The 14727-nt window shown below is 35.8% G+C and overlaps 1 protein-coding gene across 1 annotated transcript in view; it reads left to right on the top strand.

Moving 5' to 3' along the window:
• LOC115450162 (homeobox protein homothorax) overlaps positions 1 to 13472 on the top strand; it is a 302038-nt gene extending 288566 nt beyond the window's left edge. The window contains 3 exon segments of the mRNA XM_030178157.2: positions 3779 to 3837; positions 10231 to 10425; positions 10709 to 13472. Of these exon segments, the coding sequence (XP_030034017.2) occupies positions 3779 to 3837; positions 10231 to 10403 (232 nt within the window). The 3' untranslated portion in view covers positions 10404 to 10425; positions 10709 to 13472.
• The last annotated feature ends 1255 nt before the right edge of the window (positions 13473 to 14727 follow it).

Consider the following 14727-nt stretch of genomic DNA (forward strand, 5'->3'; position numbering starts at 1 on the left):
TTAAACGTTCCAAAATGTACTTGTGCCGTTTTCTTGTAAGTGTTGAAATGTGTCGAAAAAATAACAAAATAATTGCTGTGGCTAAGTTAAATGTATTTCAAATTGTGGTTATAATTATTAAGGTTCATGTGAATTTCAAAGAAATAAATAACTGAAACAGTAGGTAACCAAAAACCTTACTTATTATACTAATAAATAACTTCCCTTCTCCATGTTCAGCGAATATACTAGACAAGATGCATGGAAATACCAAATAATAGGAATACATTTTCTGGTTCTCGGAAACAATAAAAAATTCCCCTTTTAAAACCTTAAAATACATAACCTATAATCACTTCTAGAAATACCCCAATCAATTCTCACTAAGGTAATTAAAAAGCAAAAACTTCGCGACGAAATTAAAATTTAATTCGAGCGGTAGGGGCGGCGATACGTGTCGCAATCGTCAAATTGCCTTTTTAACTTTCCCTATTTAGGTAAAAGCCGGGAAATCTCCCAATTGTGATAATAACTTGGTCGGGACATCATGGGTTCAAATGGGATAACACTATTTGGATGGAAATTGGTGTTAGATGTTGAACAAAAGTTTGGTAGGTTATGAAAATAGCGGATATATTGTGGGTGTGATCTCGATTACAGACCGTTTTATGTTTTATATAATAATATATATTATTATGTTATTAAATATATATAACTTCAAGGCAAAAAGCTTTCCTGACTGACCTACACGTTTTCTTAGACTTCACTTAACATCAGACGCATTGAGGACACATTGCCATGCAAAAAAAATAGCTTTCATTAAAACTACTAAAACGATCAAGTTTTCGCCTCTTTTTGCCCAATTCTTATAAAAATCATTAATAACTATAGCCTATCAAGGAATATTTAATTAAAACAATATAATTACCAACCTAAACACAGCAAATTGCAACCATACCCCTTCCCAAACAACTGGCAACATAAGGTGCGAATACCCCGGGGCACCGTAATGCACAAATCTTATTCATCTTTATGCAATTAGTCATATTTACATGATGGGGTGCGAATGCAACTGCAGACTCGCCATTACCCACCGTTTGACATCCCTATCCCCTCCAGAAATTAACGGATCCAAATCACTGTTTATGATTTACGACTGGGGCACGTTTCAAATAAAATAAATACGTATGCAAATCCAATGTTTAGCGAGGGCAGGGGTAAGAATGTATCATTATGGAGTTCGGATTACGCTGTTGTTGAGTTATGTCTGTTTGATTATGGTGTTACTAATATCAAAAATGCGAATTTTGTGTTTAGCGAAATTAGTGTTTGATAATAATGTGAAGAAACTCCTCAACGGATTTGGACAAAATTTTGTCTACTAAACCTGTTCTGAATTAACACAATATGCTAGTTTTTATCGCGCAAAAAAAACTCCAAACGGACCAAGCTACAAGCAAAACCTATAGTACTGCTCGTGGTTATCATCATCAGCCACAGGAATCACTGCTGAACAAGGGCCTCCTCCAAAGATTTCCACATCGACCTATCGTGGATAATACAATATGAATAATTTGTCTTATATATGATATTTTTAATGTAAGCATCTAGCTTATAAACTTGTTTAGCATTAAGAGGTTAAGAATTGCTTAAATAGCTGTCAAAAACATCAACGGTTCCTAGTTTAAACCTAATTAATAAGCAAGATGGCGGGTTTTGACTTACAGCTGATCGAGTAAATTGTGTTTTAAGCTTAGCTGCGATTTTTTTATAAATAAGACTGCTAAAGCTTGAGAAAAAACGTCTTAATTTAAGAAAGTTCATTACAATAGTAAATAAAAAAATCATTTTTAAGTTTCATCATCAGCCCTGTATTATATACTGTCCTACTGCTGGGCACGGGCCTCCTCTACTACTGAGAGGAATTAGGCCTTAGTCCACGCTGGCCTAATGCAGATTGATAGACTTCACACACCCTCAATATTCCTATAAAGAACTTCTCACGACGTTTTCCTCCGTTAAAGTAAGCGATAATTCACAAAGGATACACACATAATTTTAGAAAACTCAGAGGTGTGTGCCCTTGGGATTTGAACCTGCGGACATTCGTCTCGGCAGTCCGTTCCACACCCAACTAGGCCATGGCCGCTTTTTTTAAGTATAAATAGCCCATTATATCAGGCGATCGATGCCTCTACCCCCACCCCTTAGACGATCAGTTAATGTACTAATTTAGATATGAACAGTACAGCGGGACCTCTGCGCAGGGATTGTCCCTTCTGGACAATTTGGAATTGCAACAGTTGTTATATTATTTATGTTTTAAACTTATGTTGTCTTTTAATTAATTTGAAATAGGGACGTGTTATAAATCTCTGTGATAAATATTAGTGTAGAGTTTAAGTAATGTGTATATTTTAATGTATTAAAATTGCCTTGGTGGCGGTATGACAATCCGCCCGAAATCTGTTCTTTACACCCGATATGGCGAGGCTTGTCCTCATCACATCATGGGACGAAACATACACGAAGGATAGTAAACGAGATGGTCCTGTGCCTATCTCTTCGAGGATGAAGGCCTGAATGAGTTTAAAAAAAATATTTTATTAATAATTCTAATTATTTTTAATTAGTAATGTCATCACTGTATACTACATTTCTTCTGACAACTACTTTAGGTATCTTATTGACTAATAAAGGGCTCTAACGATTAACTGTAAGGTTAAGATCAATATTCATTCTATAAGTTACGATAAATCGTTAACAACACTATTAATACCACAAACATCGATAATCGGAAACACCTCGACAACAACACCTATACTTCAAATTACAAATTCTCATAAAAACCAACGTTCCAATTTTAAACGTAATAAAAACACGATAACGATGGTAATTATCGACACAATCGAATATAATCGAATCAAAAAAGGCAATCGCGTGTGTGTCCGTTTGTGCGTACATAATTCACGGTGACAGTTAATTTTGGAAGTGCACTGGCTGCGGTGGGGGCGGGGGTCGGCGGGAGGCGCGGGGGGACGGGGGCTCTAGCAACAGATTACTTATTCAGTTGACGTAAAACATATTGCGCGTGTAATTGTCGCGAAATTACGATCCAGCCAGAATCTCTGGTTATGCTGTGTGTTTATTGATATTGTGGGTATATTGGTAATGAAAAGTGATGATTGTGACGCTCGTTCCACGCCGTTTAAGAAGTATAGATCTATGAGAGAGACAGCACGTTTTTTGTCTTAATTCTGTCTAGAAATGATATCTTTACAATCTAACTATAAATGTGTTTTCAATCTAAACTCGTACCACGCCCTTTAAGAAGTAGGTGCTATACCTACAGCACTTAGATTCCTATCTATGATAAAGATAGCTATGTGATTTTTTGTTTTAATTCAGTCTAGAAATGACATCTTTACTATCTAACATAAATGTGTTTTCAATCAAAGCTAGTAACACTTAAAATTCAAAACAGTCCATTTATTAATGGTTATAAAAAAATCTTCAAGATTGCTGCATCTGAAGGCTTCTATCTTCCCGTTATTGCAATTTGTTTAAACACTATGCGAGTTTATAGTCGAAATTCCGCCGGCGGTCACTCTATATTATAAAAATAGAATTACTTATTTTAATTACAATTAAAAATACTTCTATTTCCAACAAGTCCCATGTGTCATCCCCGTGACATACATAAGTTAAAAAATAACATTAAAATATACAATTACGCATCTACAACCTATATGTAAGGTTTACTAGTTTTTCAACATTTAATATATGTTTTTTGTTCCAGGTTTATCAATGCGAGACGTAGGATAGTGCAGCCAATGATCGACCAGTCAAATAGAGCAGGTAACATTTTTCTTGTACACCTACCGACATAATTTAAATTAATTTATTTTTAGTCATAATTTGTAAATAAATAAATAATATATCAACACAAAATGAAAGGAGTTTTGCGTATTACTTCAAGATTCTAATATTAAATTCAGAATGTAGTTGGAATTGGAATAATTTCATATAAATTAGCTTGAAATAAAATAAACCTGTCATTAAAGTAGTTAAAGGCATTACCGCAAACCTCCTTAACTCAATGGCGTTTTTAATGCTTTTATTTCGTATTATATAAAATGTCAAGAAACAGGCTAAACGATGATTAGATCTATAACACACGGCATTATAATTGCTCAGTAACATTAAATATCATATTTCTTGAAATACGACTAATATCATATTTTTTCTGAGAAACGTGAGCCTGTTTGACGTTATTTAATTATTTAATGACTTTAAAACGGCAATTATTGAGCCAATGTATTCAACAGATCATTTGAGTTTTACTTCTTACGGATAATGTGGAAATAATTTGTCTTCGAGTAATATTGCAAAATATCTTTTTATAACTTATTAAAGGTAATCACATTGCCATTCCTAGAAGACAGATGTATACAATTGTTGACTACATTTATGCTGATATTAGACATAATTAGATATATAATTGCTTTCCTAACTAGATTAGACTTTAGATCAGCAGTTTTACACGAAAACCATTAATATTTGCGAAATATACATAAACTTATATGTATTGCATTCATTGCTGAGTAAACCTACATATTTCAATCGAAACTTACCATAATGTACCACTCAGCACTCAATACACATCTTACATTCATGAAACTACGTCTCCAGTTTCAATATCTCAAAGCCAGCATAAATAGACACGTACATACAACACCGACGTGCCGGACACCACTTTGAACACGAAAATTGAGTTTCTGACCGCAAAGTAAGCTTCATACTGTATGCAAGTTGCAACTGAGATCCCGGGGGACGGTCGCTTTTAGCGCTCCGGCCAAGAGTTATGGAGCCGACACAGCTGCGTCTCTAAGTAATCACTATGGAATTTAGTTCGCTTTTTGATCAAACATTCACGTGTCTGGCTTTTAAAAATTGGACCGTAATAATGATGTAGGAAATGTGAGTAATATGGTTTAGATTGTAGATACTTGAAGGAACAATGATTGCGTCACGTAATACAACAGACGAGTGTTCGAAAATGGTGCATCTACTGCACGTAATAAAGATTTTAGATAACTAATTCTATCAAAGAATAGAATAAAAAGGCCATACTTTTTTTATTTTAATAATAAAAAATGGTTTGTACATATGGTATATAACATGACAATAAAACGCATTTGTTCAGGGGAGGCGACGTAACGTCACAAAATGGGAAACGTAAATGAATTTTAATGAAGATATAGTTTTTGCATTAACGCGATAATTTACTGCAAACGTTCCCACAGAGCACATCGCTGTTTAATAACAAATAAGCGCCCTTGTTAAAGTCAAAACGACTCGTGTCGCTCGAAACAAAAACGCCGACGAATATCCGACGCGGAGGCTTTTTTGTCCATTCCTTGTCGACAATATGGAATAGAATTACAAACGACCAATTCTATTTTTACTTTGTAATTGTAGCACAGTCCATAAAACGTCCCGGCTCCCCCTGTTACGCAGCCAACAAAAATTCCGAGCCGGGGAAAAAAGAACGTCGCAGAAAAAGGGCTTACTCTTGCGAACGCCGGGAACGCAAGAAGGGTAAAAAAGAATAATGTCCGAATTCGTTGACCCGTCCCGGGCGATCCATCACTCGCCCCTCCTCGGCGATGTGTGCTCTATCTGCGAGTTTCTCCCTTTGTGGATTAGATCTTTTCTCATTACGTGTAAACAAATATAAAAAATATCGAACGGTTTTAATCAGCGCGGCTCGATAAACGATCGGGCCGCGGCTCGAACGTATTGTAATTTACAGTCTGGTGGGGTAATGGCGTCGCATCACGGTGCAATTTATGCTCTTATAATAAATTCATTAGCCAATGCGGCGGCATGACGTCGGCGATGTGTGGCGAGCGACGCTGTACGATGACAACCTTATGTCCAGCGCATGACGACGTGTTAATATACCGTGGTTTCTGCGAACTTACACCGTCTACCTTGTGCGAATTTAGTTATAACAGATATGATGTACTAGATTTTGCTTTATTATTAACGTTTTCTAGTTTTCTTTGTGAATCAAAGTTAACTTTTGTTAATAGTAATTAACTGTGACTTAAAATGTTATAGGGTACTGAAAATTATCCTTACATACTATAAAACAAAGTCCCGCCTCACATCTGTCTGTTTCTCAACGCCATAAACTCAAAAACAAACGAACAGATTTCGATGATCATTACTAAGTATCGCCATATGAGACCCTGGGAAGAACATAAGCTACTTTTTTCCCGGCTAACCCTTACCCAGGCGAAGCCGCAAGCAAAAGTTTGTTCTTTATAAATACAAACAATGAGAGAAACTTCTAGCAATCGATGATACACTTCATAGAAATAAAAAATCCAAAGCTTGCGGCCGAAGGCATGTAAATTACTGTCAATTGAAAAAATATTATTCAAACCTAACGAACCTAACTTTCCAATATCAGTCAGCAGATATGCAATAATGAGAATAGTTTCCTCACCTACCATACACGTTGCACGCAATATTAATACCATCTATAAATTTAATGTTTTCTACTCCTAAGTCACGCGCGTGTGAACAGAGCCTAATATTCATAAATTCTACATTTTTTTACAAATACATGCAAGCAACAAGACAAGTACAACAGTAACTGTCCACGTTATTTCAAAAAAGAAACAATCGTACGATAATATAGCAGTTTTCATGTCATTCAAATCAAAATAAACTATTTTTGTGTAAGAATTAACGGGTACACGCTCGATTTATTTTTAAAAGCCGTTTGGACGCGTGCCACGTGAAAAAATGTTTTTGCCAAAATACCACTTATGACAATTTGCAACGGTGTCGACGCGATCGTCGCGGGCTTAGAGGTGCGATAATTTTCATTTTGGGAATTAATTTATGCGCAAAATACAAACTGACTTCGCTAAGTAACAAATCTGGTATGTATTTTTGTGTAGAAACCACAGTTTTATATTTTTTAATTTCCTAGTACTGTATTATTCTAGTTCGAAGGAGATTGAAATCATTTTAAAGGAAACAATGAACTATAAATTCATTATGAAATCAAAACCTTGGCTAGTACTTATTTATGGGCGCGTATCATATGAGCAACAAACTCGCCTATAATATCGTTATATAAAAACATATCCTCAAATCAAACGTACAATTAAAAAAAAACTAATACTGAGTAATCCGTAATTCAAAACAAATGTTAACAGCATTAATTTATTGAAGACTGCAAGCTTTGTAAACACATTAAGTGTTTTATTAATAAATTGTTTTAATCTCTAGATAATGGTTGCGGAAATTTATATAACATGAAAAAACATTCGTTTTCTGTACTCTTACAATATAAATGTAGTCGGATTAGTCAGTTGGCACCTCTCCTATACGTGAGTGTTTTAAGATTGATTTATTATTTATATATTCACACCTTTATCCCAGAAATAGTAGGCAGAGATGTACACTACGGATAAGTTCATATCGTTCTATGATGCAGAAAGCAATCGTCATATCGAGCACTGATTCCTAATCCGATCAATTTGCGAAATCAAATACAATGTTTTTCCATCCGCATCAAGATTTCGAAATGCTCATTTTTTAGTTATCTTCCAAAACCTCACGCACAACTAAACAGCTATTAAATCTATTTCTAAACTACAAATTTCCGAAATGCAACCAAAAAACAACAGCGACCCGCGTCGGACATTGGAAGAGTGCCTGCTGGCCGGACCGCAGGAAGCCATTTCTTCAGCCGACTGCCAAAACAATTTCGGCTCCATCCTTACGAACTTGGCGGACGGGGCATCCGCTTAGAGCTTTATCGGTTTGTTGGTGATATTTCAGTTGACATAGGTAGAAGGCTGTTTAGAATATTTTGTTCTTAGTCAGGTAGATCGGCAATTATATTACCCGACCAGAGGTGAACCTGTATTATGATTCAGTTCAACTAACTACATGAGTTTAGAAATCGTCATAATTATTTGTAAAATATTATTTATTGTTATTAGAAGCGGCGATACCCTAGTTGGTTGTGGAACGGACTGTCGAGACGATGTCCGCAGGTTCAAATCCCAAGGGCACACACCTCTGACTTTTCTAAACAAATATGTGTGTATTATGTAATATGAAAACATCGTGAGAAAACCTGCATACCTGAGAAATTCTCTATAGGAATTTTCGAGGGTGTGTGAAGTCTACCAATCCGCACTAGGCCACCGTGGTGGACTAAGGCCTAATCCCTCTCAGTAGTAGAGGAGGCCCGTGCCCAACAGTGGGACAGTATATAATACAGGGCAGGACGATATTATATTATTAGAACATACCAGTGGCCAAGGGTCCACATAACGCGATACCTACCGGCTTCCCTTTCGTAATTTCTGTAAAATCTAATTATCATTAGAACGGTTTCTAACTCGCATTTATGCATATTATTAGTACCTATAATATGTTGGGTTGCCTTTCGAAAAACTTCATTCTTCGCCATTGAAACATACATTGTAAATATTAGAAGTTTGAATACATAAAGTCAAGTTTCAAGATCAGCCCTCGATCGGCGGGGAGCAACGTTATTGCTTCCTCTTCCCTGGTAGGAAGCACGGATGACTGCACCACGCTACTTCATCAGTTTGCGAGGGGTTCTATAATTGCTAAAATACCGCTCAGCGTGTAGCGGTCAGTCAGTATTGACAGCTTGATGAAAATAAAACATAAATGCTTCAATCATAAGAGATTTGAATAACTGTAAATTTTAAATAAATATTGTAGTGATTATAGAGATAGGTTTTAAAAATATTTGTTAAATATAAGCCTGTATTCATGTATATTAAAAATGAAAGCGTAACTGGAATTTGTCATACTAATGAATAAACATCACTTACTTCAATAGTTGTCGCCCTATATTACTCGCAATAAAACTCAAAATAGCGTTGGTCATAGGCCGCGTCCACACGATCAATCTTTATCAGTCACAGGCTTGACACAACCACTTGGTAGCTGTCAGATGTTAGTCGTTCTGTACAAAGTACGGATTGACAACTCCGTGCATACGATCAGCTTAATTTGACGTGTGTTACGCAACTGCCCACATCTTATTTGTCAGTGCGTCAATCTTTAAACGATCAAGATTTATTGTCAATCTGCGTACGCTATTATTGTGTGAAGTGTATTGAATAAATAGAGTGATGGGACTTCAGACGTTCCGATGTGTTTATAGGAAATTACTGTCCGGTTGTTTAATGTGATAAAACTAATGTAATTCCACTATTTATTAAAAAATAGTCTAATATATATAATAGATATGATTATACGTGTAATACTCCATAAATCAAAACTTTTTTGATTAAAAACGACTGCCAACAAATATCCACGACGTAATAAAAATCACAATAAGCATATATCTCACCGCCATACCCGGAATATATGCAAAACATTCAACTAAAGCACAATAGAAGAATCGTGAAGCAACCTACAGCCGCACAATTTTACCACAAAACTGTTATGGCTTCCGAAAGCAATATTTCCCATGGATTATCAATCGTAAAGTAATGGTGTTCGGCCATTACAGACGCCGATTTCCGCCTTCCTCGTGGGGTCTTTTATGGTGGCACGCGCCATTGCGCCCTGAGAGCTGCGGGACAAACACAGGAATCTCGGGATCAATCGTTAATGCCTTACTTTTTGCGTGATCGTGTTTTTTAAGTTTCCTCCTTTTGTTATTTGTCGTAGATTACAAAGTTACGAATCGTCTGATTTTAGGTTATGTCAAAATATAACTGAGTTTCGGATCTGTTGGTGAAACTATTTTTAAATTAATATTAATATTAATTCAAAATGGGAACCTTTGTGTGTTTGACTCTTCAGCCTTGCTTACTTGACACAATTTATCAACAATTCTGCAAATACCGTCTGTATACAATGAACCCTTCTTATTTCAATTCATGAAAATTATATTTCAATTCGTTTGTGTTTTGTTTATATTTAATACGAGAACCGGAACTGCCATCGAAAGACTTACATATTTCGTTCTGCATTTCTATAATAATTAATTTATTTATTTTTAATTTGGCTTGATGTGATTACCTTTTTAATAAATTTGAAAACAATTATTTCCACAGACTGTTATTAATAACTAATTACATATTTGAGACTACATTTTTTGCTATCTTAACAAAGTCTAGTACAATTGTTTCGATACGCCTTGTAATACAGCCAGCCTTATTAACGGTACAGTGTTCTACCCGTCAGTGTTCCCGCACGCGGGCCCCAGCGGCGCGTACAGCCCCGAGGCGACCATGGGGTACATGATGGACGGCCAGCAGATGATGCACAGGCCGCCCACAGACCCCGCCTTCCACCAGGGCTACGCGCATTACCCCGCCGAGTACTACGGCCATCATCTCTAATGCATTCTACTTGTTTGTACATGTGAGTATTGTCAAGTTCATTGGATTTGGTCGAGCAAATTTAGTTGGTTTGCTTTTTTTATGTTGTTGAAGTTATATTTGAAATTTTATATTTTAATCTTAGATGAAAACCTGATCCCTAATTTTGATTTAAATAAACAAAAATTTGTCTCTCCACAATAGACTTTTCCTTTTGAATATTAAAACGCTTTTCGATTTCACTGAAATAAATTTAACGGGCTAAACAGTAAGGTGCAATAAGAAAAATGATGAGTATAGGAATTAAATAAGATGTTCTATTACAGATATGAATAACAGTGACATCGCTGGGGCTCAGCCGGAGACGGCCGCGGCCACGCTACCCAACACGAGACATGAGGGCTCCCGAGCACGAGCGACTCGCGAGCAGCGCGCGGCGCCCGGGCGCGAACCGCGCGACTCCCGCGCAATACACGCACGACACCCGCGCGACACCCGCGCGAGCGCCGCGCACCTCGCCACACACAGGAGAACGATGCTAACGTGTACATAATGAAGTAACGCGATACATTTTGTAATATTTGAAACAGTATACGATCTCCTAAATTAAGGTTTAAAGTCAACTTTAATGTTAAAAAAAATTTAAAGTGTAAATGTAAACGTGAAGTGAACACGGACGCTGTATAATAAATGGTGCAATCACCTAATATAAATAATTTAATGAGAAAAAAATGTAATAAAAAGGTAAAAATACGCGGTTTTATCACTCGGAACAATAGGAGCAGACTCGATGAATGTTACAATAATGTGGTTTGATAGTTATCGTATAAATATTTATAGCTAATTGTGTATTGTTATTACGTAAATATAAATAAATAATTGATTAGTTGTAAGTTGTAACTATCAACGGAAGTACTTGGGTCGTCGACAGAAAGGTAAATATGGGACATTATCATTTTGTAAAGGCGTTGTGTATTAATAGATTTTAGTTATATTTGAACATGATTTTGTTAGCGGAGGGAGGCCGGAGCGAGCGCGGCCGGACCGACCGCTGGACAGTCGACGCAGCCGTCAGTTCGGACTGACGGTCGGCGCGCCAGTCCGGCTCGCTCGTCCGCGCCGCTCCCACATCCACTCGCGTTGTAAATTACTTACGTTTCGAAAGTGTTGCGCTCTGTTACCTAAGTACTAATTTATTCAATTTTAACCAATCAAGCTCAAATTGTACTTCTAAAACTAATGTCAATTTTCTATTTCACGCATTAGAGACAACGCAGTCGTTTCAGTTAACAGATAACGTACATATCTTTGAATTTATATATTTATTATACATATATATATGTAAAAAGTGATGATATTGCGTATGGAATATCATTGACTCTCTCACCTTGCCTTGGTGTATTATACTATAGCACAATGTAACCAATGTATACGAACACGAAATTATATTTTACAATGTTAAAATAAAAATGAGATTTTTAGCTCTATATTTTGTCTTGATGGATGATACCTGATGTTAATTGCCTTCTATGTTACCAGGAGACCATAAACTGCTGCGGATTGAAAAGATCGACGAACGTCAATACGTCAACAAACATGTCAGTTTGGTTTGAGCGCGTTGAGTGGGATTTATTTGGATTCGCGATTAACGTCAGCACTGACGGCGCGTCAACGAGCGATCGATCTTTTTAATCTGTGGTCACGATTCGCATAATTATAATACATGAAAATCGTGTGATATTTCACGACTGAAAATAGTGTCTTTTCGTCGTCACATTAATTTAGTTTCGTGGTCCGAACTACTTGTTTTCTATGTAATTACGAGTTTGTACTCGGTCGTGAGTAGCGTGGAAACATTTGGTACTTTTTAAATTTTGTAAAGGAATTTGAAGAGTGCTGCTGTTTCTGGTCGTTCACGGAACTCTAAATTGTATTGGACCACGAAACGGCTGTACTGTGAGTGATTGTTACAATTGAAATTCGAATACAAGGCGTGTATACAATCCTTTTCCCCAGACCTTTACTAATATGTAAATACTTTAATCGAGTAACTACTTTTGTGTCTCTTTTACCCTTAAGCAATTTACGTGAGAAAGAAAAGAAACTTTCCTACAACAGTATAAAATCTAATACCCATGTTTATCTGTAAACAGGATATTCCTATATATAAATAAACAGGATATTTCAGTAGGATAATATTCCAATTTTGAATGATTAAAAAGATACAATTTATTGAATATCTTCATTAAATCAATATTTACTATTCAAGCTTAATCCATTACAGAATATTCGAGAAGCTACACTAACGACCGAACACAAAGAATAATAATAAACACAAAGAATATTAAAGACAATAAAAACGGACGCCGCGTGTCAAAGCGTAGTAACTCAAAATCATCTCACAGTACAGTTTAGTATTTGTAAAATATAACCATTTGTAAGTAATGCGATGCATTACAGCCTTAGCATGTATACGAGAGGGAGCTATATATATCGTCAGAGAACTTTGATAGCAAATATAAGTTATCCGAAACAAGCTTTATACTAGGGTAATCGACACAGTAACTTCTTGTGTAACGTTTGTGAGGCGGTTGTTTTACGTAATCTCTTAAAAAATGAGTTAATTAACTAAAATTTTACCATCTAAAAACACAGCAGAACGTATATGTATTACACAAATGTTCAATTTTAATATTAGAATTTCGTTGTTGGATAAAATTATTAAGAACAGCCGCGTCACAACCTGCCATCTTAATGAAAGTTTGTTAGCTTTTGTAAATAATCATCTATAACATTTCTCGAGAACAAATGCACAGTTTTTAGTATAAATCTTTGTTTTTATGAAATACAGTGTAAAGAATTATTGTATCCTGATTTAGTTTTATTCTATCAGACTTGATAGAGTCCAGCACAAATACGCACAATTCTGCCACATAACAATAAAAAGCTTTAACAAAACCCTTATACTAGAAAGATATCAACAATGGTTAACTTAAAAAAGTGACTTGACCATCATTGTCTCAACATTAAATCTATTGGTAAACAGCAAGACCGTCTCAATGAGCCCTAGTTTAATTTAGCTTTGTAAAATATTATTTTCGCATGAGGCATCTGGAGTTGTTCTCGGGAGGTGTCGCCTCACGGAGTCATCGTCTGACAGGAGCGTCACGCGTCAAGCCTCAGTATTACGTACATACTTCATTCGCAACACCGGAACTTTGTTATAAACGTATTGTTATCCACATTGCGTGTAATATATTTTTTATTAAGAGAAAAATCTTAAATAGTAGTTGTTAGGTATTAATTGTATTAATTGATATAAAAAGGTAAAAAAATAAAAAATTTAAATAATAATTATTTTGATTTTTCTCTTTATTATATATGTACATTATATAATTTGAGTCACGGAGTTACTGTAAATATAGTGCTAAAGAGGTGTGTGGGCCCGTCAGCGAGCCGCTGTGACGTCACCAGCCCTTATATATTTGTATCATTTCCGATGAGACAGGCGGTCTCGCGGCCGCTGGCGGCGCCGTCCGAACAACTGACGATAATGTGTCGGCATTATGAATGCTACAAATTGTGTAAAAAATATTAAAACCTAAAAAAAATTCATTGTTTCATTTTTATATCGCTTACACGTTTTGGAATGATATACAGTTGTCAATTTGGGAATAACGTTTAACCTTTAAGAAATTATTACTAGTTAACATAATTATGATGACACATAAATACAAACTACCCAACACATAAGACACTAGATCAAAGGAAATACACAAAATACTTCTAAATTTGACTTATGACACTTTATACCCAGACATCCGATTTAAAGAACTACAAACAATCGAGGTTGTTATATAAAAATAACTCTGGCTATAAGACCAAAACAATGATTCACACTTTTACTAAACTTAGAATGACAAAACCTAAGATATTTTAGAAATTGAAATAAAAAATAACCAGATATTAAACACCTCGTAATAAGTAAGAAAGAACTAAAGATATTTTTTTTATTGATAAGTCATATTACCTACATTTAATAAAATTATGACTTAAAGAAGAAACAAGACAGTAAAATATAGATTTTCACGCTACCAAGAATCTTGGTAGAGCCAAACTATCCCACCGATACGACAAAGCCAATTTAATTTTTTTATTGCTGTGAATGACGCGACGAGCTTGCCGTTCGCCTGATGGTGAGCGATACGATCCATAAACAATAGAAACAACATTCAACACCTTGAAATACAAAATATGATTTAGTATTCCACTGCGCTCGCCATCCTGAGACGTGAGATGTTAAGTCTCATTAACATCTCAAGACGTAAATTATGAAATCTCAACC

The sequence above is a fragment of the Manduca sexta genome, chromosome 13, assembly GCF_014839805.1.
Source record: "Manduca sexta isolate Smith_Timp_Sample1 chromosome 13, JHU_Msex_v1.0, whole genome shotgun sequence".
NCBI classification, from domain to species: domain Eukaryota; kingdom Metazoa; phylum Arthropoda; class Insecta; order Lepidoptera; family Sphingidae; genus Manduca; species Manduca sexta.